This window comes from Leptopilina heterotoma, unplaced genomic scaffold (genome assembly GCF_015476425.1).
Source record: "Leptopilina heterotoma isolate Lh14 unplaced genomic scaffold, ASM1547642v1 Lhet_91, whole genome shotgun sequence".
Classification (NCBI taxonomy): Eukaryota; Metazoa; Arthropoda; class Insecta; order Hymenoptera; family Figitidae; genus Leptopilina; species Leptopilina heterotoma.
This window is the reverse complement of record NW_025111197.1, coordinates 356751-379595: the sequence shown is the minus strand read 5'-3', so window position 1 is coordinate 379595 and position 22845 is coordinate 356751. Positions and strand designations below refer to the sequence as shown.

Genomic DNA, 22845 nt, shown 5'->3' with positions numbered 1-22845 from the left:
TATATACATATACAAAGTGTGGCTCCCTTTTTCATTTTTACATTCGTACCTTTATTACAAAACAATTGCTATAATCATAAAAATAATGTCTGATTTAAGGAAAGCCTTTTTACTGATGAATATGTTTCTATTTTTAAGTTTACTGCCTCTATTTGAAAACGTGATACACGAAAATATCGATCGGATGACCGTGACGTTTATTTAGTGATACAAAATTCACTCCATTATTTGACTAATTGATGTGTACTAAGAATATGAAAAGATCATTATTAGGTTCAGGGGTCGATTATGTACTTTCATTTCCCTTTGATTTCGAATTGATTTTAACGACAAATACATTTTGAAGTTAATTCTAGTTCAACATTCAAATGAATTAGACTCCAAAGTTAATTCAAATTCTACATTAAAATGAATTTGACGTCAAAGTCAATTCGACTCAGGTGGAAAAGTTAACGTTAGCTAATGCTACTAATGTTAACTAACGTTAGTCTAACGACATTTTTTGATCACAAATATCAGATTATAACGTTAGTTAACATTAGTCTAACGTTAGTAGCATTAGCTAACGTTAACTTTTCCACCTGGGGAATTCAAAATCAAATTGTGTTTGTGGTCCATGAATATGTACCCGATCAGAATACTAATGTAGAATGGAGAAGGAAAACTAAATGAAAGAGTAATTAATTGTTTTAATATGCTGGTTACATACAACATAAAATTCTATACCTTTTCAATAGTTTAAACTCCTAAAAAATCGGCTTCTGCAACAAGACTATGAGTAGAGGTCGACCAATAGTAAGTTCGTTGAATTCAAGCAAAATTCAGATTAAGTGTTACGCTTCTGGTAATATGAATGCACCCACCCGGATATTTGAGAAGAAGAGAAGAGGGAACAGTGCAGTACCCGGACAGATTAGCATAAATATGGCGTCTTAAAGCAGGCCGTTTGTCATCGTTAGCAAAGCACACGCTTCCTGGGACTCGCAGTTAGACTTCTGTGAACCTTGGAATACCACAGTTGACTATCATAGGAAGGAAGTAATACTGAAAATTCGAGTCATAAATAAGTAGTCTGACCTAACCTTCACTTGTATTGCCAAGTATATAAATGTGACTTCAATAAACACTTGCTGTAGACAGTTTTAACATTTATTAAATATAAAATGTATATTATATTTATAACTTCGTATTCATTTCCGATTTTTTATAAATACTTTTTTTAATCATTTCTGAATGAATAAAATGTAACATATTGGAGTACGCATGGAGCAAAGCGATATAGTTTTATTTTTACTGTCCTTAATAGCATCCGGATATTCAGAATATCTTATGGATGTACTAAGGATAACCATTTATCCGGGGAAATTAGGATATTCCTAGGATATCCCAGAGGTGTCTATGATCATTCCTGGAACATCCTAGTTCCCGATTCAAGTCACGATTAACATTATAAAAATTAAATGAAAATAAAAATATTTTCTTAATAAAATATACTAATATAAGTATTGAAAATAGAAATTTTAAAGAAATAAAAATGTTCGAAACCAAGTTAAATGTTTATTAGCAGTAAAAAGATACTCCTCGAATTTCAAACTATGTCGATATAGCAGGTTTCAACTTCACATTTATCTTGCACTAGGTTTTATTTGTAAAACCTTTTTTCCTTGCAGACGATACGGATTTACAATATTTTTCTTCATTTCGATACTCCTAAACCTTATCCCATAGAAATTATCCCAAAAGAGTAGTTGAAGCTTATGAAATTATAAGGAAATTGTATTTTAAAATTTTGTAGATCAAAGAAATTTTTGTTTTGAATGATATTTTTGATCCAAAGAAAAATTTCTTTAAGACAATTAAGAGGCCGAGAACATTCAAAGAAATTATTTCTTTGATTTATTTGCTTTGAATCAAAAAAATATTTCTTTAAATTAAAGAAACATTTCTTCCTAGTTTATGCTTATTTATCGTCACCGCCGAAGTTGCCGCGACTGCGCATAGACTGTGCAACTTTCTTTTCCGGCCTCATGAGGCAGAAGCGTGTTCACGGTTTGATAAAGTGATGTGATTTTATACACAGATCAAACAGTTTTCAGAATATATTTCGCAATGAGTAATAAAACAGTTTGTCAACTTCTTGGTGCTTGGGGATTTGCTGATACAATAACAGATTTTTATGGGAGGTATTGTGTGTATAAGAAAAGTTAATGTCGTCGATGAACATAACGTCATTTTTGTCATTTAAACCAGGCACTGTCGATTTTGTAGGGTGATAAACTGTATAGGTCGCATATAACCTACAAATTTCAGAGACCATCGAATGATCTGAAGAACAAATCATTTCCCCTTATTAAAGCATTTTCACAATATCATAATTTTAATTCAAGTTACGGCACGTGGCAATACTAAAAAAATTATTAGCTTTTTTTATTATAACCTTCTTCTTTAATAATATACAGATAATTATAAATGTTTATTTTGAATTTTCCACATAACAATTGTCAATTCACCAACAAGTTCCTCATTTTTTCATTAGTTTTAGGGTGCAATCCCATTACTGCAGAATACGTCGACCGAAAACAGAAAATCATGAGTGCGAAAGAGATAGATAGATATTGTTGTTCTTTTTATTCTCATGATTTTCTGCTTTCAGTCGACGTATTCTGCATACATGGGATCGCACCCTTAAATTCATTTTTCAATTCTTAAAAATAATTAATTTTAAATAATGCTTATTACATCAAGGGACGTTATAGAAAGTTTCAAGTATAGTAGGTTTGATATTAAATTTTTTAATTATACAAAAATTTAACAAAAAAGTACTTTTAAAACTTTTCTATTTACTTTCAATAACTACTGCACAAAATTTGTATTTCATGAAAAGTCTTTTATACTTTTTATTAATTCCAATCTCTGTATAAAGTTAAAATCATTTTCAAGGTATAGATTAGTTGAAAAAGTTCAATCAAAATATCATTATAAGTCTTGGTAAATCCAATCAAGAAGTTAATGTTTTTTATTCTCAGTTAAATCCCAAAGGATGCATTGCTCTCTTGGAAGCAAGAAATGAAGTGGACAGCACTCACATGTCAGATAAAATGGATTTTATCTTATGATTGATGGTTTATTGATTAATGCAAAGAATAAAATGTTGTCGTTTTGAAATGGTAATATAAACGCGACAATTATTATTGAAGATATATTTGAAATATTACAAGTCGTTTATTTCATAACCATTCTGTTTTCTTATTATAAGCAAAATAGCAAAGTATATTAAAATAATAATGAGTATAAGATAGATGTCATTTGTAGAAATAGTGTAAAATGTCGTCCATAAAGTACGTTACCAATTTAGGAAAAAAGAATGTCAATTACAAATTTAATAAAAATAATTGCAAATATCTTATTTCTTATAAAAAGTACCTAATAAAAAAAATAAAAAAGCCACTAAACGTTAAATAGAAAATTATTTTGATTTTATAGTATGAAATACATGTTCATAAATAATATTAAAATAATTATAAATAGTCCTGTCGCAGTATGAAAAAGTTGGAAAAATTTTTTTTGCACCAAAATATTTTTTTTTAACTTTTAAAAATTAAAATATGGGTTTCTTCGTCTTGAATTACACTATATGAATATATTTATTGTTTTTAAATTTTTTATGATATTTTATATTATTTGTTTATGAAATGTTAATAAACAGATATGTTCTTTACGTCTTAGCAAAAAAATAAAAATTGTTTTATATTCCTTAAACGTCTCCGAGAGTAAAACCGTTTTGAAAAAAATGAGGCTCAATTAGAAAAAAAGTTATTAATTAAAAAATTTAGCTGTGTAGAGCTTTACATGACGTTAAACTCGCCCTTAAACATCGTTAAACTCGTTAAACATTGGCATTTTTTACAATTTACTGTTCAAAATTGTCTAGAGCCTACAAATTTTATCGGATTTTGATGGTCATGGTCTTAAATTAAAGGGGATGACAAATGAACGAAGCATAAACAGAAAAAAGGTTACAAGTTTCAGGTGCAATTAAATAATATTTCTGGGTACGTAATCAGGAAAATATGAATAATAGTAAGTTGCAAAATTGTTTCAAAATATTTACAACGTTTTTTATATAATTTTTGTTATTTTTAGACACTGTATTAATATAAAATTGATGTGTTCTTTCACTGGAAAATATGACTGTTCTTTTACTGGTCAACGTACTTTCACTGGTACAATGGACATTTTTCAATATTTCATTAGTTATTAATAACACAGTGCAACACATAAAATGTGCACTAAGTTTTGACTTCAGTTTCTGAAAGTACTTATCGAAACTAGCAAAAACCTATTTCAGTTTTGCTAGATTAGCTCGGATTTAAATTTTATCGACATTTGAATTTTTTTTTTGAATTTTCACATTTTTCAGTTTTCTGATACGGGCTGATGGGAACACTGGCTATAAAAAGTTTATTAAAAAAATTCGCAATGGTCAAAATTTGAAAAGCAATAATCCCTCTTTAATTAGAGAGAAAGAAAAAAAATTTGGTCGAAAATTGTTCCAGTTACGAATTTTTTTGGCTTGTTTACATTTTTTGGTTTTATGAAACGGGCGGGTGAGAAAGCTGGCTATTAAAAGATTATAAAAAAAAATTCGTAGTGGTAATCATTTGAAGAGCAATAATTCCTCTTTAATTTCTGACTTTAAAAAAAAAATTTGGTCAAAAATTGTTCGAGTTATGAATTTTTTTTGACTTTTTCACATTTTTGGTTTTTTGATAAAGCGGGTGGAAACGCTGGCTATTAAAAGTTTATAAAAAAAATTGCAATGGTCACCATTTGAAGAGCAGTAATTCCTCCCTATAGTTTCTGTCATTGAAAAAAAAATTTGGTCAAAAATTGTTCGAGTTATGAATTTTTTTCGTACTTTTTCAAATTTTTTTTGTTTTTGATCTGGGCGGGTGAGAACGCTGGTTATTAAATTTTTCTTTTTTAAAAACGCAATGGTCACATTTTGCAGAGCAATAATTCTTCTTTAATTTCTGTCAAAGAAAAAAAATTTGGTCAAAAATTGTTCTAATTATGCTTTTTTTAAACTTTTTCACATTTTTCGGTTTTTGATACGGGCGGGTGGGGACGCTGGCTATTAAAAATAAATTTAAAAAATTCACAACGGTCAAATTTTAAAATGCAATAATCCTTCTTTAATTTCTGATAAATGAAAAAAAATTGGTAGAAAATTATTCGTGTTATTTAATTTATTTCTGTACATTTGTATACCCGCGGTCCTGTGCAACCGAGGGTTTTGATTTTTTTTAAATTTTTTCGAAACCAAATATTTCGAATCAAATATTTTATCTTGCGTAGAAATTAAATAGGGATTATTGCTCTTTAAATTGTGCCCATTACGAATTCTTTTTATAAATTTATAATATTCAGTATTCCCACTTCCGTTATCAGAAAACCGAAAATTAAAAAAAAGTAAAAAAAATTAATAACTTGAACAATTTTTAACCAAATTTTTTTTCTTGGGCAGAAATTAAAGACGGATTAATGCTCTTTAAATTGTGATCATTCGAAATTTTTTTATAAATTTTTAATAGCCTGCGTTCCCACCCGCCTGATCAAAAAATTAAAAAATGTGAAAAAGTCAAAAAAGAATTCATAACTCGAACAATTTTCGACCAAATTTTTTTTTCAATGTCAGAAATTAGGTTGGAATTACTGCTCTTCAAATGGTGACCATTGCGAATTTTTTTTATAAACTTCTAATAGCCAGCGTTTCCACCCGCTTTATCAAAAAACCGAAAAATGTGAAAAAGTCAAAAGAAAATTCATAACTCGAAAAATTTTTGACCAAATTTTTTTTTCTTTATCAGAATTTAAAGAGCGATTTTTGCTTTTCAAATTATGACAATTGGGAATTTTGTGTAAGAAACTTTTAATAGATAGCGTTCCCACCCTCTCGTATTAGAAAAACCGAAAAATTTGAAAAATTACAAAAAAAAATTCATAACTCAAATAATTTTCGATCAAATTTTTTTTCAATGTCAGAAATTAAAGAGGGATTATTGCTTTTCAAATTGTGACCATTGCGAATTTTTTTTAATAAACTTTTAATAGCCAGTGTTCCCATTCGCCCGTATCAGAAAACTGAAAAATGTAAAAATTAAAAAAAAATTCAAATGTCGATAAAATTCAAATCCGAGCTAATCTAGCAAAACTGAAATAGGTTTTTGCTAGTTTTGATAAGTACTTTTAGAAACTGAAGTCAAAACTTAGTGCACATTCGATGACCTCAAAAATGTTGCACTGTGTAATCAAGTAGAGCTTTTAAAGTTTTTGAAAGAATATAATATGATATAAACATGTTATATTTAAAAAAATGCCTAAAATGGTTACAAATGTCAAAGAAACTAGATAATTGTTCATATGATTGTTAATAACAATGGTAATTATTAAATTCAAAATAATTTTTTACAAAAATCCACATAGATTACATAAATAAACATAAATTTGTCTGCAAAAACAATTTTTTTATAAAAAAGAACCAAAGTTATCTATTTGTTAATTAACATTCTTTGCAACAATTTAAATAAATTGTATTATGAATTATTATTTGTCTGGTAAAATTTCGCGTCAAAAATGTCTAACCTAAAATGTTGTAAAAATTTTTTTTTAAAAGCCGGTCAAAGTTGACTTTTTAATAAATAATATACGCACATTTTTTAAAAAACTTGATAGATTCCCTTGAAACTGCTTACTTGGAGGTTTTTGGGGTCTGATTGCGAATATGATAGTAGTTTTCGAAAATTCAAAATGTCGAATCTAATATGGCGGACACTTCCTTGGAATTCACTTGAAACTGGTTTCTCAGGGGTTTTTAGAGTCGATGATTATGAATATGACAATAGTTTTCAAACATTCGAAATAGCGGATCTAATATATGTTATTATGTTTTGCAGGGCTGCATAGATTGCTGCGCCAGTTGGCACTGACGTCATGTATTTTTGCACTGCTAAATTGTTTGTGTCGATAAAACATTTAAAACTAAATAATTTCAAAATAAGCGTGCTTCTTAAATTTCTAAACACTTAAAATAATTATATAAAATATTTTTAAAAAAATTTTTTTACACTTTTTGTAAAAAACATTTTAGATACACTGTAAAAAAATCTGGTGTAAAATAACACGAAACTTGTAATTTCACATATCAAAATTATAGGTTGTACGTAGTAAATTTATTTCGTTCCAAAAGTAGTTTTACTATTTTTAATAATTTTACATTATACGACTATGTAATTTAATAGTTTTGTGTAAATTTACTACGTCCGACGTAGGAAAATTTGATCACTATGTCCGACGTGGTATTTTTACATTGCGTGTATTTCTACACTTTGACGTAATATTACGTCGCACGATCTGTACAATTACATGGCGAATGTAATTTTCTTATTCCTTTAAGATTTTCAAAAAATTTTCAAGTTTTTATAAATAACTCTAAAAAAGTGTATATAATGTACATTTATAGAAAGTATATGCTAATTTATAAGTAAATAATAATATAACAAAAAGTTTTGGGCTATATTTCATAAATACAAAAAGTTACGACTGAAAATATTATTTCAAAAAATATTTGCAGGTTATGTAGATTACAGTCGGCGTGTAAAAATACCACGTCGGACATAGTGACCAAACTTTCCAACGTCGGACATAGTAAATTTACAGCAGATTTTTTTACAGTGTAGTGAGGGCCTTTAAGCGGTGGGGGCCATATACAGTTGCCTAGTTTGCCTCTGTATAGTTCGGCCCTGAGGTTTTGTACGTTCTTTTTTTCAATTGAGTTTTCAATTTTTTAAATTTATTTTTCATGGAAAGAACTGAAACATTCTTTGCAAAAATATGAATTGCACGTTTTACAATATAAAAATGTTCTGATGTCATAGCTGTCTTTAGAGCAATATTTTCGCTTTTGTGTTGTTTCTAATTTGTGGTCTTTTAGATTACCAATATTTTTATTCTAAATAATTTTTTGAAACGCTTAGAGCAAACTCTTTTAGTGATATTTTCTTACCTTCTTTATCATCAGCAATGTTAAGTAAGACAGCATTAGTAATAGAGAATTGAATGATTCTCATAAGAACTGGACAAGTCCATTTCTTACTTCTAAAGGTGGGCATAGCTTCACTACAATATTGGTTGTGGAGATCAACACCACAACACATAATCAGAAAATGCTTTAGACATTTTCAGATTATATTTTCCTCTTTCCTCTTTCTAATAGCGTAGTATATCGTTCATAGGAAAAACACCAGCAGCTGTAGAGAGCAAAGAAACTTCTTTAGTGACCATGATTGTAATAAAATTCATGCCACTATTTTCTTCATGCTTAACTATAAATGAACCTCTTGATGCACCTTTTTCTAAAAAAGACTTTTCTTTTACGTGGTCCATTCTGATCACTCCAATAGCTTTAAATCCACATTTCTTCAAGTGGACAAGTAGGTCAGGATTTGTGAAATAATTAACAAAATATAAATGATAATTATTTACCTTTCTTCTCGTAGTTGACAAGAGCAATTTTTCTGTCAAGTTGAGAATCACCCGACGTCCTAATCCACATTTCTTGAAATCACCAAAATCGTTTTTAGAATGTTTGCCACAATAAATTTCGCATTCAAACAGAAAACCATCGAAATCGCACAGAACCCACATTTTTATGCCAAAGCGAACTGGCTTATTGCGTATAAATTGTTTAAACTTCAATCGCACAAAAAATTGTATCATCATTTCGTCGCAGGAGAGTGCTGTTTGAAAATAACCGAAACGTTTTAGATTTGTTTTGGACATTTCTAAAATAGCTCGCACTCGCCAAGCGTATTTATTCTGATTCTGGTCATCGTTTTCAGAGCATTTCAAATTGGTTTTAATATTTAAAAATCGATTTCGACTCGTCGCTGATTTAACAACTGGACATTCTAAGATAGGATCAGATGACCAATAATCTTTTTTACATGTACACTACCGTCTACGAGTGTCAGGACGATTGCACGCGACTCTATGAAAAAACATTTTGGTTTTTATTTTCTTTTAATTATTTTTATCACTGTATTTTATATATGCATATAAGAAAATGAATTGCTTAAAGAAATGTGTAATGTGCCATTTTATAATTTAAATCAAAGTATATTATTTTTAATTAGGGTCAATTGGGGTAAATGTAAACGGAATATCTATTTTTCACCAAAAACATTAATTTTTTTTGTTAAAATGTAAAACGGACGGATTTTTTTGTATGAACTTGTTACTAGAGTTCCCTAGAAAAATTTTATGAGGTTCAAAAATATATTGATGCACCTGATTTGCCTAAAACTGACTGTTTACATTTACCCCGAGATTTTGAAATATTCCTAAAATTCGGGGTAAATGTAAACACCACTGTAGTTAAGCGAGGTTTAAGAAACAAGTTATTTCAAGTATACTACTGTTTTAAGGGATGGAAAAACTGATAAAAATTCTTCGTAGATGTATAGTAAATCAACCAGTTGACTGATAATGTATCATATAAAATAAACAATCAACCATTACAAAATTAGTAGTGTAAAAACTTGAATAACTTGAACAAATTTTAATAGATTTTCATTCAACTTGGTAAAAAGAAGTTTTTAAGGTTGCTTAATAAGAATCTAAAATCGAATTTTTAAATTTCAAAATGGTGGATGAACCTAAAAATATTTTTAAAAATTAATCAAATTTTCAAAAAAAAAAATTTTTTTTATCAAATTTTTTTTTAAAGAGGACGTAATTTCCTTTTCTATGTAATTTTATTGCCAAATTAATGAAATTGTGAAATAGAAGCACATTTATTCAATTATTTTCTTTTAAAATGTAGTTCAAGTTCGTTTACTCCGAGTTTTCGAATTCTCGGAGTAAATATAAACACTTAATTATTTATTAACCCCTTGACTGTGGATGATATGTATATTGTATACACGTCATGAAAAAAACTGGCCCAAACAGTGGATGACGTGTGTACACGTCATGGCCCAAACAAGAAAAGATCTTAACGTATATTTGCAAAAATTTTTACTCGGGGGTTTTTGGGGTCGCTGATCACGATTCTAAAGTCAGATTTTTAAAATAAATAATTTTTCATCCAAAATGGCGGCCAAAAATTTTGAAAAATTTTAAAATTTGATAATTTTTTTTGAAAATTCTTACTTGAGGGTTTTTTGGGTCGCTGATCACGATTCTGAAGTCAGATTTTCAAAATAAATAATTCTTCATCCAAAATGGCCGCCAAAAATTTAGAAAAATTTTAAAAGTCGATAAATTCTTTTAAAAATTCTAACTCGGGGGTTTTTGGGGTCGCTGATCACGATTCTGAAGTCATATTTTCAGATTTCATAATTTTTTATTCAAAATGGCCGCCAAAAATTTTGAAAAATTTCAAAAGTGGATAAATTCTTTTAAAAATTCTTACTCGGGGGTTTTTGGAATCGCTGATCACGATTCTAAAGTAAGGTTTTCAAAATAAATAATTTTTGATACAAAATGGCCGCCAAAATATTGAAAATTTTCAAAAGTGGATAAATTCTTTTCATACACGGAAAAAAAAAGTACGTGAATCCTTCCTTGAAAGTGCTTGACTTTTGGATAGAACACAAAGTACAAGGCTGTATCATATACTTTTTATTAGAAAATATAGAAAAGTCCTAGAGTTATTTTAGTACTAGTATGGGCAACAGTGTTTTTTAAATTTTAACGAAAAGTCATTTGTTCAGTTTTATAAAGTACGTGAAAGATTAGTTGACTGCCTGCGCTTGAAAATTCTGTAGAGCATGCGCAGTGTGCGTTGCGCGTTTCTACCCAAGGTAAATGCCAGCTGATCGTCTGTTTCCGTTTGTGTTAATTTCAGATGTGAATATACTATTATTTTATGAAAAACAAATAGTGTTAATATATATTTGTCTTCAAGAATTGACTTTCAAAAAAATATTTTTTGTTTTGTGTTTCTCACAAAACAGAATGTTATGTAAGTCTCAGTTTTCAGTGAAATAGCATGTCTCAGAAGTCGTGAAAAATTTCACTATGTGGTATATAAGAACAATTCGATACGTACTTTTAAGTGTTAAGTGTGTGTTTATATTTAAGTTATACGCGAATATATGTGTGTGTTATAGGTTAGTTCATAAGTGTTGACGAACGTCGAAAAGTGATACAATAATTGTTCTTTGTTTGTGTGATTAATTATCCAAATATGTGAATGAATGAGTGAATTTCAGAAAAACGGTGTGAACAAGTGGAAATTATTTTTTTATTTTACAGTTTTTTTGAAAGTCAATGAAATTCTCAAGCAAGGTACTAGAAATTTTCATTGACTGCTTTTGAAACTCTCATGCAAAAGTACTAGACTGTTTTTAGTATTTTGTGTCGTATCCAAAAGTCAAGTACCGAGTCAATGAAAAATTCACGTACTTTTTTTTTCCGTGTAATTCTTACCATTTAAACAGGGTGGCCACCGGACCTTGAAACCTTGAAAACCTTGAAATGGACGTGAATTTTGTCAAACCTTGAAAAAACCGTGTATTGGACGTGAATTTTTTTAAAAACCTTAAATTTTAGTATTATATATTATTAAAACTAAAAAAAAATTTTTTTGACAATTTTCAAAATTTTATTTTTTGAAAAAATTAAAATTTTTTAAAATCTATACGATTGATTGTTTAGAATCGTAAAATAAGACTATAAAAAATTCTGCAATGAAAAATAATAAAAAATGTGGAAGTAGTTGAATTTTTGAAGTATTACTATAGTAAAATTTGAACCAATAAAAAAACCTTGAAAATCTCTTAGAAACCTTGAAAAAACCGGGAAATAGACGTGAATTTTATTCACGAGTTTTGGTGGCCACCCTGTTAAGCTTTGAAAAACTAATAACAGATTCGTAATCAGCGACTATAAAAACCCCCGAATAACGAATTTTAAGCGTATCCAATGAATTTTTCAAAATCGTGACCGATATTTGGAATCCGCCATTTTGAATTTTAAAAAACTAATGTCAGATTAGTAATCAGCGACCACGAATACACCCGAGTAACAAATTTTAAGCGAATCTAATGAATTTTTCAAAATCGTGTCCGCCATTTTGGATCCGCCATTTTTAATTTTAAAAAACTAATGTCATATTCGTAATCAGCGACCACGAAAATCCCCGAGTAACGATTTTCAAGCGAATCCAATGAATTTTTCAAAAAAGTATCCTCCATTTTGGATCCGCGATGTTGAATTTTAAAAAACTAATGTCATATTCGTAATCAGCGACTACCAAAACCCCTGAGTAACGAATTTTAAGCGAATCCAATGAATTTTTCAAAATCGTGTCCGCCATATTGGATCCGCCATTTTGAATTTTTAAAAACTAACACCGGAATCGTAATAAGCGACCCCAAAAACCCCTTAATACCTAGTGTCATGAAAATTTATTTACAAGAAGGTCTTACACATTTTGGGACCATTTTGTTATATTTTAGCTACCCAGTAAGAAAGCAAATATTAAGAAGCATTAAAAAAATTCTATCCTTTTGAATACCATTTCTGTCCTATGCTTCTGAATTATGCGACAGTAGTTGAAAAGTTTACAATTTCAATCCTTTCAAATGCTCATACAAATATAGTATAATATTATAATACTAATATTGTTGACATTGCATAGAATGTTCAATTACTTTCAAATAACTGCACTCATGACTTTATTTGCTATTTTAAAAAGGAATAATTATTAAATTATCAGTTAAGAGGGTTAAAAGTGTTTAAAGGTCTCTGAAATTTTTAGATTATGATTTATTGTCTAACAGAATAACGGGCCTGACTCGTTTAAATGACGTAAAATTGGTAAACAATCAATTTTTCAGCAAGTTTTTCTTTGAACACAAACACTTTTTACAAAATCTGCCAATGTATGTATCTTATAAATTACAAAAATCCAGAAGATTGCTTGAATGCATGCAGAAACGCGGTTCCAATGAAAAATTGAAAAGTGATGTAATGACAGGCTGTAATAATTTCGGATGGGATTGGAAAGCATTCAGAAAAAAATTTTGTCTTTTTGTTAACAATTACAAACAGAATTGAATTGCATTCATTTTTAGACGAAACGTGGTCCTATAATGGTATAGAAAAGTATTGGACAGAAATGGCATTTAAAACTATTAGATAATTTCTACTACACCATACAGAGTTTGAATTATTTCAATCCTTTTCAATTCCTCGCTTCTTACTGGGTACACACTGAAGGGGTTAACTAAATTGACGAAAATCAAAAATCAAAGTCAATTTTTGTTAGGGCATTAATAAGGAAGAATTACATATTTTTGTTTTATTTTTTAATTTATTTTTATGCAAATGTGAGACAAAATACTGAAACAGTAAAATTTTGATTTTCAATCTTTTTTGCATTAAAAAATAACTTATACTATTACATTGCCAATTGTCAAAATAAAATTTTGGCAATACTCAGAACATCTTTTAGGTAATCGTCCTGTAATCGTCCTGATATTTGTGGACGGTAGTGTACGTTTATTAAAAATTGATAAAATAATTATTCCATTAAAAATTTCTAGCTCTTATAACGACATATGACGTATGACATTTTGTTGCAAAGGGAACAATCTTCACTATCACTATCATTTTCAGAAGATTCTTCAATATCTGAATTATTTGGATAATGAATTATTGCAACGTCAACTGTATCATCATTTTCAAATAATTCGTTTTATCAGTTTTTTAGGAAAATCAATTTTTTTTAATTTGTTAAATAATGATTTAATTTAAAAGTAAATAATGTGTAAAGTGAACTGCTGACCTAACAGTTCAAGTGCGTGTTTCACATTTAATTTCGTATATAAAAATATACGAATTAAAGAAAAAGTTATTTAATTTGACAAAAGTAATCATTAAAGCATTTATTTATGACATATTTAGGGCAAATTAATGTTTACTTATTGAATAATTAATGTTTAAAGTTGGAGATGTCAGTTTAACCGTGAGATGTATGCGTGTGTGTGTGTAAAGCGATGATAATATTATACTACTTGATATATCGCTGCGCATTTGTAAAAATCTATTTAAAATAGTTTTTAATTATTAATAATATTTTTGTGTTACGATGCGCAATGGAGACTAAAATACAAATTAAAAATAGGGAATTTAATGAGACTAATTTAGAAGGAACAGGTGATTGTCTTTTTTTATGTCTTAAAAAATGTCTTGGACGACCGAGTAGTTATTCGGTTCGACAAAAAATTGTGCGGTTTGTCGTTGATCATTGGGGAGAATATTGTAAAGAAGCAGAATTTGGTTTAAATATTAAATATCCTCATATTTACAAATATTAAATGGGAAATATAAATACTTATGTTTTAATCTTAGAATGTCGAGCTGCCGCAAGTGCTTATAACATTAATGTTATTGTTTTTCGAAAGACTGAAGACAATAAATTTTTAGTATTTCCGTTAAAAAAAAGTGACACTGCCCGAACTGTGCACTTTCTGTTTACAGGCCAAAATAGAGAGAAAAATATGGATGGACATTTTAGTATTCTAACTGAGTGTAATAGTAATTTTACTAATACTCCTGTTAATATTAGTGTCGATCTAAACCAGTATACTGACTAATGAAATGTGTTATTTCGATAGTGTAATAGATAACATTATTTCTGATTCAGGGAATGAATTAATTCAATGTGAAGATATTTACAATAACTCTAAGTTCTGAATTAAATACACAGGCACACAAAAAAAAGTCAAAACCCAAAGGTCACACCCCCCTATCCCCATGTTTTGGGGTCGCTGAAACCGAATATGACCATGAAAAATTTTTCTCATCGGCCATTTTCCCGCTACCACCCCCTTACACCTGCTCCTTGGGGTTGGAATTTCTGTTTAAAAAAAAGTGGAGTAGGGTGTCCATTTCTATGTGTTTTGGGTCGCTAAAACCAAAAAAGACTACCAAAAACAAATTCTTCCCTCCCTTAACCCTCTACAACCCCCTTAACACCCGAAAGGTGGGTGGTCGAAATTCGAATTTTCATGAAAAGTCGATTACGGTGTCTAAACCTACGTTTTTTGGGTCGCTGAAACCAAAAAAGACTACTAATATCAAATCCTTTCCACCCTCGACCCCCTACAACCCCCTGCAATAATTTTTGATAATTAATATTTAATTTTCAATTTCCCAAAAATCGGTTCGTTTTATTTGAAAAAAATTATTGCAGGGGGTTGTAGGGGGTCGGAGGTGGAAAGGATTTGATTTTTTCAGCGACCCAAAAAACGTAGGTTTAGACACCGTAATCGACTTTTCGTGAAAATTCGAATTTCGACCCCTTACCCCGGGGTTGTTAAGGGGGTTGTAGGGGGTTAAGGGAGGGAAGAATTTGTTTTTGGTAGTCTTTTTTTATTTAAGCGACCCAAAAAACATAGGAATAGACACCCTACTCCACATTTTTTAAAACTGAAATTCCAACCACCGGGAGCAGGTGTAAGGGGGTGGTAGCGGGAAAATAACCAATGAAAAAAAATTTTAATGGTCATATTCGGTTTTAGCAACCCCAAAAACATGGTGATATATGGACGACCCCTTGCAGATTTCGGCAAGAAGTGTTTACTGTATTACAAAAGAGTAGAATATAAGCGGAAAATTAGAAATTAGGCCAAAAAGTGGAAGTCCTCTTATTCCATGTAAAGAGTTTTTGCAAGCAATAATTCCATGAAAAATTCATGATTTTTACTGCAACAAAGAATTTTCTACAACTAAAGCATTATATGAATAGCGGCGCAACAAAACAGCTTTCTTCTAACTATTAAAAATCGTCGAAGAAATGATTTCAACATTTTTTTTTACAGATGAAACTTGGTGCAGTTTCAATTATTCAAGAAAATTTGGTTGGATTGAGAATATTATTAACAGAGAAAACAATCATTTCAATTACTAACGTGATCATGAACAACAAGTTTATGGTCAACGTGAGGGTTTCATAACGCTATCCGGAGCCGGAAAAAGAGTCATTATTTTACACATTGTTGGAAGGAATGGCTTCATGGAAGGTTGTTTTAAATGCTTTATTGGACAAAAAGGCACAGTAGATTATGATGGTGAAATGAACGCCCGGCAATACGAAGAATAGTTTCGACATGTGCTAACAGTGGGTGTTTTCGACGTTGACACTCTGAACGCTCTGACAGAGTGAAAAGGTTCTCATTTTGTAAGTAAAACTGGTGAGTGAAATGGTATCTTCTGATTGGCTAAAACATAATGAGCCTGATATGCTTATGATTCAGGCTGCAATTTTTGGTTTTATGTTACTAAAAGGGTATAGTAACCTTTGGTTATATTTTATATTGGCTACGTTCAGACCATACTTTTGCTCTGGTTCGACGCTCGGTTTCTTTAGACCGAGCGTTCAGAGCGTGAACAAAAAACGTATTTTTTTAAAAGTACTCGAACAGTTTTTTCGGTTTTTTCAGAAAGGATAGAAGAAAACTTTTGTGTTGGGTTAATAGATCCAGTTATCCTCAATGCTATTGTGAACATAATTTTCGCCGATGACAATGACATTGAGAAAATTCTGGAGGTTTTAAAAGTGAAAGAGACCCATGAAAAGATTCGAGGTTATTTTGAAGATGTAATTCCTCTATATTCATTATCAGGTAATTGTAATCATTAAAATATTTTTTGCGGATGAATCTGGTTGTTGCATCGATTTCGATAATTTCTTTTGGTAAATTCTAATTGTCTTATGAAAACCTTTAATATTAATTTTATAATTATTGGTTTATATATACATTTTTAAATTTTTTGTCTCTTTTTTATTAAAAACTAGTAACAATTAAAACCATAAATAACATGTACAAGAGAGCGATAATCACTGTTAAATAATAGAGGTGTGCAAAAAGCTCGAGGCTCGATCGGGTATTTTTGAGCTTTTCATTTTTCGAGCCGAGCCGAGCTTTATAAAAAGCTCGAATAATTTCGGGTACTCGAAACTTTCGAGTACCCGACACATCGAGCCCGGCTCAAAAAAATTGCTGCCAGGCTCGGCTATTTGAGCTTTTTGCACACCTCTAATAAATAACAATTTTTTGTTCAACAAAAATTCTTTTGTAATAAATTTGTACCTACTGATTTTTCTTCAGCAAGCGTCATTGATTGCAAAGAATAAAATTTTTCTATAGGAAAGAAGTTCTATTATCTGCTATTATGATTTTTGTTTTTTTAGCTTTAGAAAAAAAATTATAAAAGGACAATTTTTTAATAGATAGTTCTTTAATTTTCGATATTTTTGCAGACTTCAAATCACATTTTCGAATGATTCGGTCAACGTTCGAAAAATTGCTAGAAACTCTCGCCCCATCATTGAAGGGTGGAAAGAATGCTGGGCAACTTACCGTGACTCCCGAGAAGCATCTTTTCATAGCTATATGGTTGCTGTGTAATCAAGAAGTATACAGGTATAATTAATTAATATTTATTTAAGGGAAGATACCAGTGGAATTTCAACTCATCAAAATATTTGTTATTTATTGTTTGGGAAACTTGGGATAGTCATGGAATATCAAAATTATATTTATGTTTGTTTTTCTTAATTTCTCTTAATCATTTTTTAATTATTATTTTTAATATTGTTTTCTCATATTTAATGTTTAGCTTTTATTTCACAAACTTTACTCATCACGGAAAATTGGGAAGTATTTCTCAATCTTTCCTTAAAAAATCATTCAGATTTGATAAACTCATGGTGGCTACTGATCAACAAAAACTTACAAATTAGGAAAAAGTCAGACATGTTATCAATCAGTCATTGAAAAATTTACAGTGCTTGAAACACCTCCCGTGTTTCAATACATGTCAAATATCGACACCCATAAAAATTTTATTGGTCCCTCGCTTTAATAAATTATCAACATTCAATAAATTTATAGAATAATTTATAGATCAGTTGCAGATCGTTTCGGAGTGTCAATCAACACTGCTTGGAGATCTTCCATGAAAGTCTGTCATGCCTTGTGTGAAAGGTCTGCCAATTATATAAAGTGGCCTCAAGGAGCAGAAATGAGAAGAGTTCAAGCAGAGTTTCAGGAAATTTGTGGATTTGATAATGCGATTGGAGCCATCGTCGGATCTCACATTGAGATAAGTGCCCCTTCAAGAGGCTGATAGTTATATCAATCGAAAGGTCTTCCATTCACTCTTGTTGCAAGGGATTTGTGATGCAAATCTACGTTTCATCAATATCTTTGCTGGGTTGTGCGGAAGCGTTCATGATTCTCGCATGTGGAACATGAGCGACATAAAAGAAGCCATCGAAGAAGATATATAACGATATTTCCCAGGCGACTCTCACTTACTCGGTGATTCGGCCTATGGTGTCCAATCGTATCTTATGGTTCCCTAGAAGGATTATGGCAATATGAAGGACACACAAAGAAATTTCAATAGAATTCTATCTAAAAATCGAGTTGTCATCGAAAGAGCATTTTGTTTGTTGAAAGGTCGTTGCCGCAGGTTAAAATACCTGTATTTGCAAAATGTAAAATATGGGGCTTTGATCATTGCAGCTTGTTGCGTTCTGCACAACATATGTCTCGACTTAGAAGACGAAGCGAACGACGATATATTGACTGAAAACGAAAATATTGAAGATCAATCTGATCATGAAAACACTGCAAACGGCAGAATCAATCTTCCAGCCCAAACGAAAAGAGATGAAATTGCGGAACTGCTGATGGAAAGAAGAAGACATTAAAGTTTTGCTGCCTATTTGTTTTCAAAGCCTTTCGAAAAATGCGCTTCTCACTTGAAAATGTTTTATATATTTCTGAAAATTGAAAATGAAGAAAAAGTAATTCGTTTGGAAACAAGAGGGACACGCACGGTGAAGATCATCGACGACGATGGCAGGGCGCGCAGACTTGGGCTATCCCTTGTCTCTATTCTCGGCCCATTGTAAATAATTTTTAATAGTAATTAATAATTACATTTAATTATGAATCATTTTTAATTCGTAAATTACTGATGAGAACATTTATGAAATTTCTTGAAAACCTGAAAAAATTCTTCCTTTTTTTGTACGTGGTAAACATGGAAAAGTTTTGTAATTTTATTTTCAAAAATAAAATTCACCCTGACAATTTAATTTGATTTTATTTTTTTCTACATCCTAAACTCGTTTTTTTGTAATGTATAGTTACTTTCGATTTCGAAAGATAAAATAATTTGTAGTTGTCATAAACATAATAATTGAATATACTTAATTAACTTACTCTTATTAAAAGTTGTTAAAAAATTTATAATTTCGGCAATTTACGCTCAAAAAATGAAAATGTTATTAATCATGAGATCGGGGTGTTTACAACACATAAAAAACCATAAAAATTTTTTTTTCAATATCTACTATTTTAATAAAATTTTTTCAAAAAAATATAATTATTTACATGTTTTTTAATTATTTTAAGAAAATAATAAACATTCCATAAGAATTCAATTCTTTACAAATTTTTTATAAATTTCTTCGTAATAATTCAATTATTTTCAATAATACAATTTTGATGAAATCCTTCGAAAGAAATAAATTATTTTCAAGAATTTTAATACAATTCTTTGCGAGAATTCAATTACTTCCATAAATAATGAAACAATTATTTTTAATACAATTTTAATAAAATTCTTTTAAAAATGTTATTACATATTCTTAAAAATTTTATTAAAATTCGTCACCAATTTTAAAAATTTGTTGGTGAAATTCTTTATAAGAATTCAATTTTAAGAAACATTTTAATCAATTATTTATTTTTGTATTTAAATAATTAAATTTTAATAAAAATTGATTAAAAAATGAATTTCAGTTAAAATTTTAGATAATGATTGAATATTACATTAATATAGCGTTAATTTTTAGAAATAATTGAATTTTGAAAAAGTTTAATTCAATTTTTTATATTATTTAAAGTTTTTATTTTCTAATATACATCTATTTGGAGAATTTACGAATAATTGAAATTTTGTAAAATTTTACATTGTAAACAAATAGATTTCAAAATTTTCAAAGAAATTTTAGTTAAAAATTCTTGAAAATACTTTTGAAAAAGCACAATATTCTTATAATATAAAATAATAATGTTATCTTTCGGACATTTTTAATTATTATAAAACATAAAGAAATGTAATTTACAGTTTTAAGTAACATGTTCTCTTATTAGACTCGGACTGGTTATAGTTTTGTTCATAAATTTTTATTTTTGTTCCGCAAAAAAGGTGCGTATTTTCAAATACTGTCACTGTTACAAGCCCTGATAATTTTTTAAAAAATGTTCTTCTCATATTCATAATTTATAACGTTGATGACGTTTACAATGATTTAGAAGAAAAAATAATTTTTTATTCAAACTTTTGTCTTAATAAAACTTTTACAATGTTTCTTGTACAAAAAGTTGAAAAAGAAAATTTTGTAAACGTAAAATATTGTTTTCTTAGTGAAAAACAGTTCTTTTCTTCAAATCGATGACAAACGTTGTGAACTTCTCCAACGTCATTTATAAGTGTTATCAAATAAAATTTAAGCATTGCATTTTTGTAACCCCTTGTTATGTCGATTCTTAAAACCTGAAAAAAATTCTAGAAGACCTGGTAAACCTGTAAATGTCAGGGAAATTGTTTTCAAATTAATTGTAGACACACTAGTGATATAAAAAAAAATTTTAGACAAAATTTTATATAAACATATTTTTATTTCTTTAGTAGAAAAATGTTTATAATATTAGAAAAGTGAATAAAATGTTTTTATAATGTATTTCTTAAAACTAGTCTCACAATAAGAAATGGCCCTTACATTCTATTCATACTATAAGCTGTTTAAATACTGTTACCTTTGCAATATAAAAATATTAAAATTTTTTTAGTAGAAAAATGTTTGTAACATTAGAAAAGTAAATAATGTTTTTATAATGTCTTTCTTAAAATTAGTCTCACAATAAGAAATGGTCCTTCATACTACACGCTGTTTAAGTACTGTTACCTTTACAACAAAACTGAGTTATTTTAAGTCTTCTTTCTCTTTAACTATATTATAGGAGGCAATACAATCTATTCAGAGCAAGGCCACTGAATTTTTACAATAAATGACGCTATACTACTAACTTTTGTTGAGGAGGAGGAGGAGATCTTTTTCTTTGTTTCTTCTGTTTCATTTCTCTCTTTTCTTCTTCGCTGGAGCTATCATCTTCAGATAGTGCTGAACGATCTTTACATTTGAATCCCTTTAAATTCGATGCAATTGAGACGGGTGTTATTTGAGATTTTTTAAACATCAGGTCATGCATAACTGAAAAATGTTCCCAACTTTTTTTCCCCGCGCCAGTTTTATTCTGCAACTCCAAATGTTTTTTGTATACGTCCTGAAGGCTCTTCATTTTAGTTTCCAATTGTTGCGCAGTTAAAGTCATACCTAATTCATTCTTGAACATTGTGGTAATTTTCTGATAAACTCTTATCTTAACAAATTTTCCACCACTGCCTTCTGTCAATTGCTTATAGGACTCCACAAAGAATTTTACCATTTCTGGTGTCCTTTTCAGCTCACCTGTTGAAGCAATAAATATGTAAATGTATGTGACAAAAGAATTAATGAATTAATTGATACGTAAATAAAATTGCATATGTCAAAAAAATGTAGTTAACACTGCAGTAAATTAGTGTTATTTATTTAAAAAGAGGATTAATATCTGCTGGAATCGCATGTGAAAAGTTCGCGAGTTTAATTGCAAAAGCAGAAACAATAATTTTTAGAAGTAAAAAATTTAATTTAAAATTTTCAATGAAATAAATTTTAATAATATTCTTTTTCAAATCAGTATTTTTGATAAAAACACTAAAATTTTTTCGCTTTTCATACAAGTATTATTGTCTCTGATTTCAGTAATTTGTGGTTACTATGATGTAAAACAATACAATTTGTTTTGCTTACATTTAATTGGAAAAGAGCCTACTTTTTCATTTGTCTTATCTGTAAAATATCAAAGCAGAAACTTTCATTAAATTCAGTAATTTGTGGTTACTATGATGTAAAACAATACAATTTGTTTTGCTTACATTTAATTGGAAAAGAGCCTACTTTTTCATTTGACTTATCTGTAAAATATTAAAACAGAAACTTTCATTAAATGGAAATTAGATTAAGTAAAAGTATTTATCTTATACAAGCTAAAATTAGCACCCAAATTTAGCAGGACCCACATAATTTAAAAAAAATTTACATTGACATTTTACCAAAAAGGAAAGAATCAATTCGCTCAAAAAAAATGTACATTATTGAAAGATTATACATTAAAAACAAAAGAATACAAATCAATAAAAATAAATAACATTTAATTCCAAAGAAATTGACATTTTCGTTCTCGACTCTTTAAATATCAATTTTATGTGGAATACTTTTGTTTGATTACTGCTAACCTAAAATACCTCATGAAACAGTGAAATTCTAACTTTTTTCAATAAAAAAATCATTTTTTCAGAAAAGATCAAAATTTTAATTCCGAAAAAATTTACATTTTTGTTCTCGACTCTTTTTAAATATCAATTTTTGGTGGAATACTTTTGTTTGACTACTACGAACCTAAAATACCTCATGAGACAGCAAAACTCTAACTTTTGTAATAAAAAAATCAAAATTTTAATTCCGAAAAAATTAACATTTTCGTTCTTGACTCTTTTGAAATATTAATTTTAGGTGACATACTTTTGTTTGATTACTACGAACCTAAAATACAATAAATCAATTTGTAAACAAAATTTACGTTTCAT

At 29.1% G+C, this 22845-nt stretch overlaps 1 protein-coding gene across 1 annotated transcript; it reads left to right on the top strand.

The window, feature by feature from the left end:
- Positions 1-10760: 10760 nt before the first annotated feature.
- Positions 10761-18367, top strand: LOC122511941 (protein ANTAGONIST OF LIKE HETEROCHROMATIN PROTEIN 1-like; the record flags this gene model as incomplete). Its single annotated transcript, XM_043627514.1, is given in 5 exon segments — positions 10761-10788; positions 10970-10983; positions 15894-16000; positions 17982-18185; positions 18187-18367. Coding segments are annotated over 5 exon segments (534 nt in total), but the record flags the coding sequence as incomplete, so codon positions are not given.
- Between the last annotated feature and the right edge of the window lie 4478 nt (positions 18368-22845).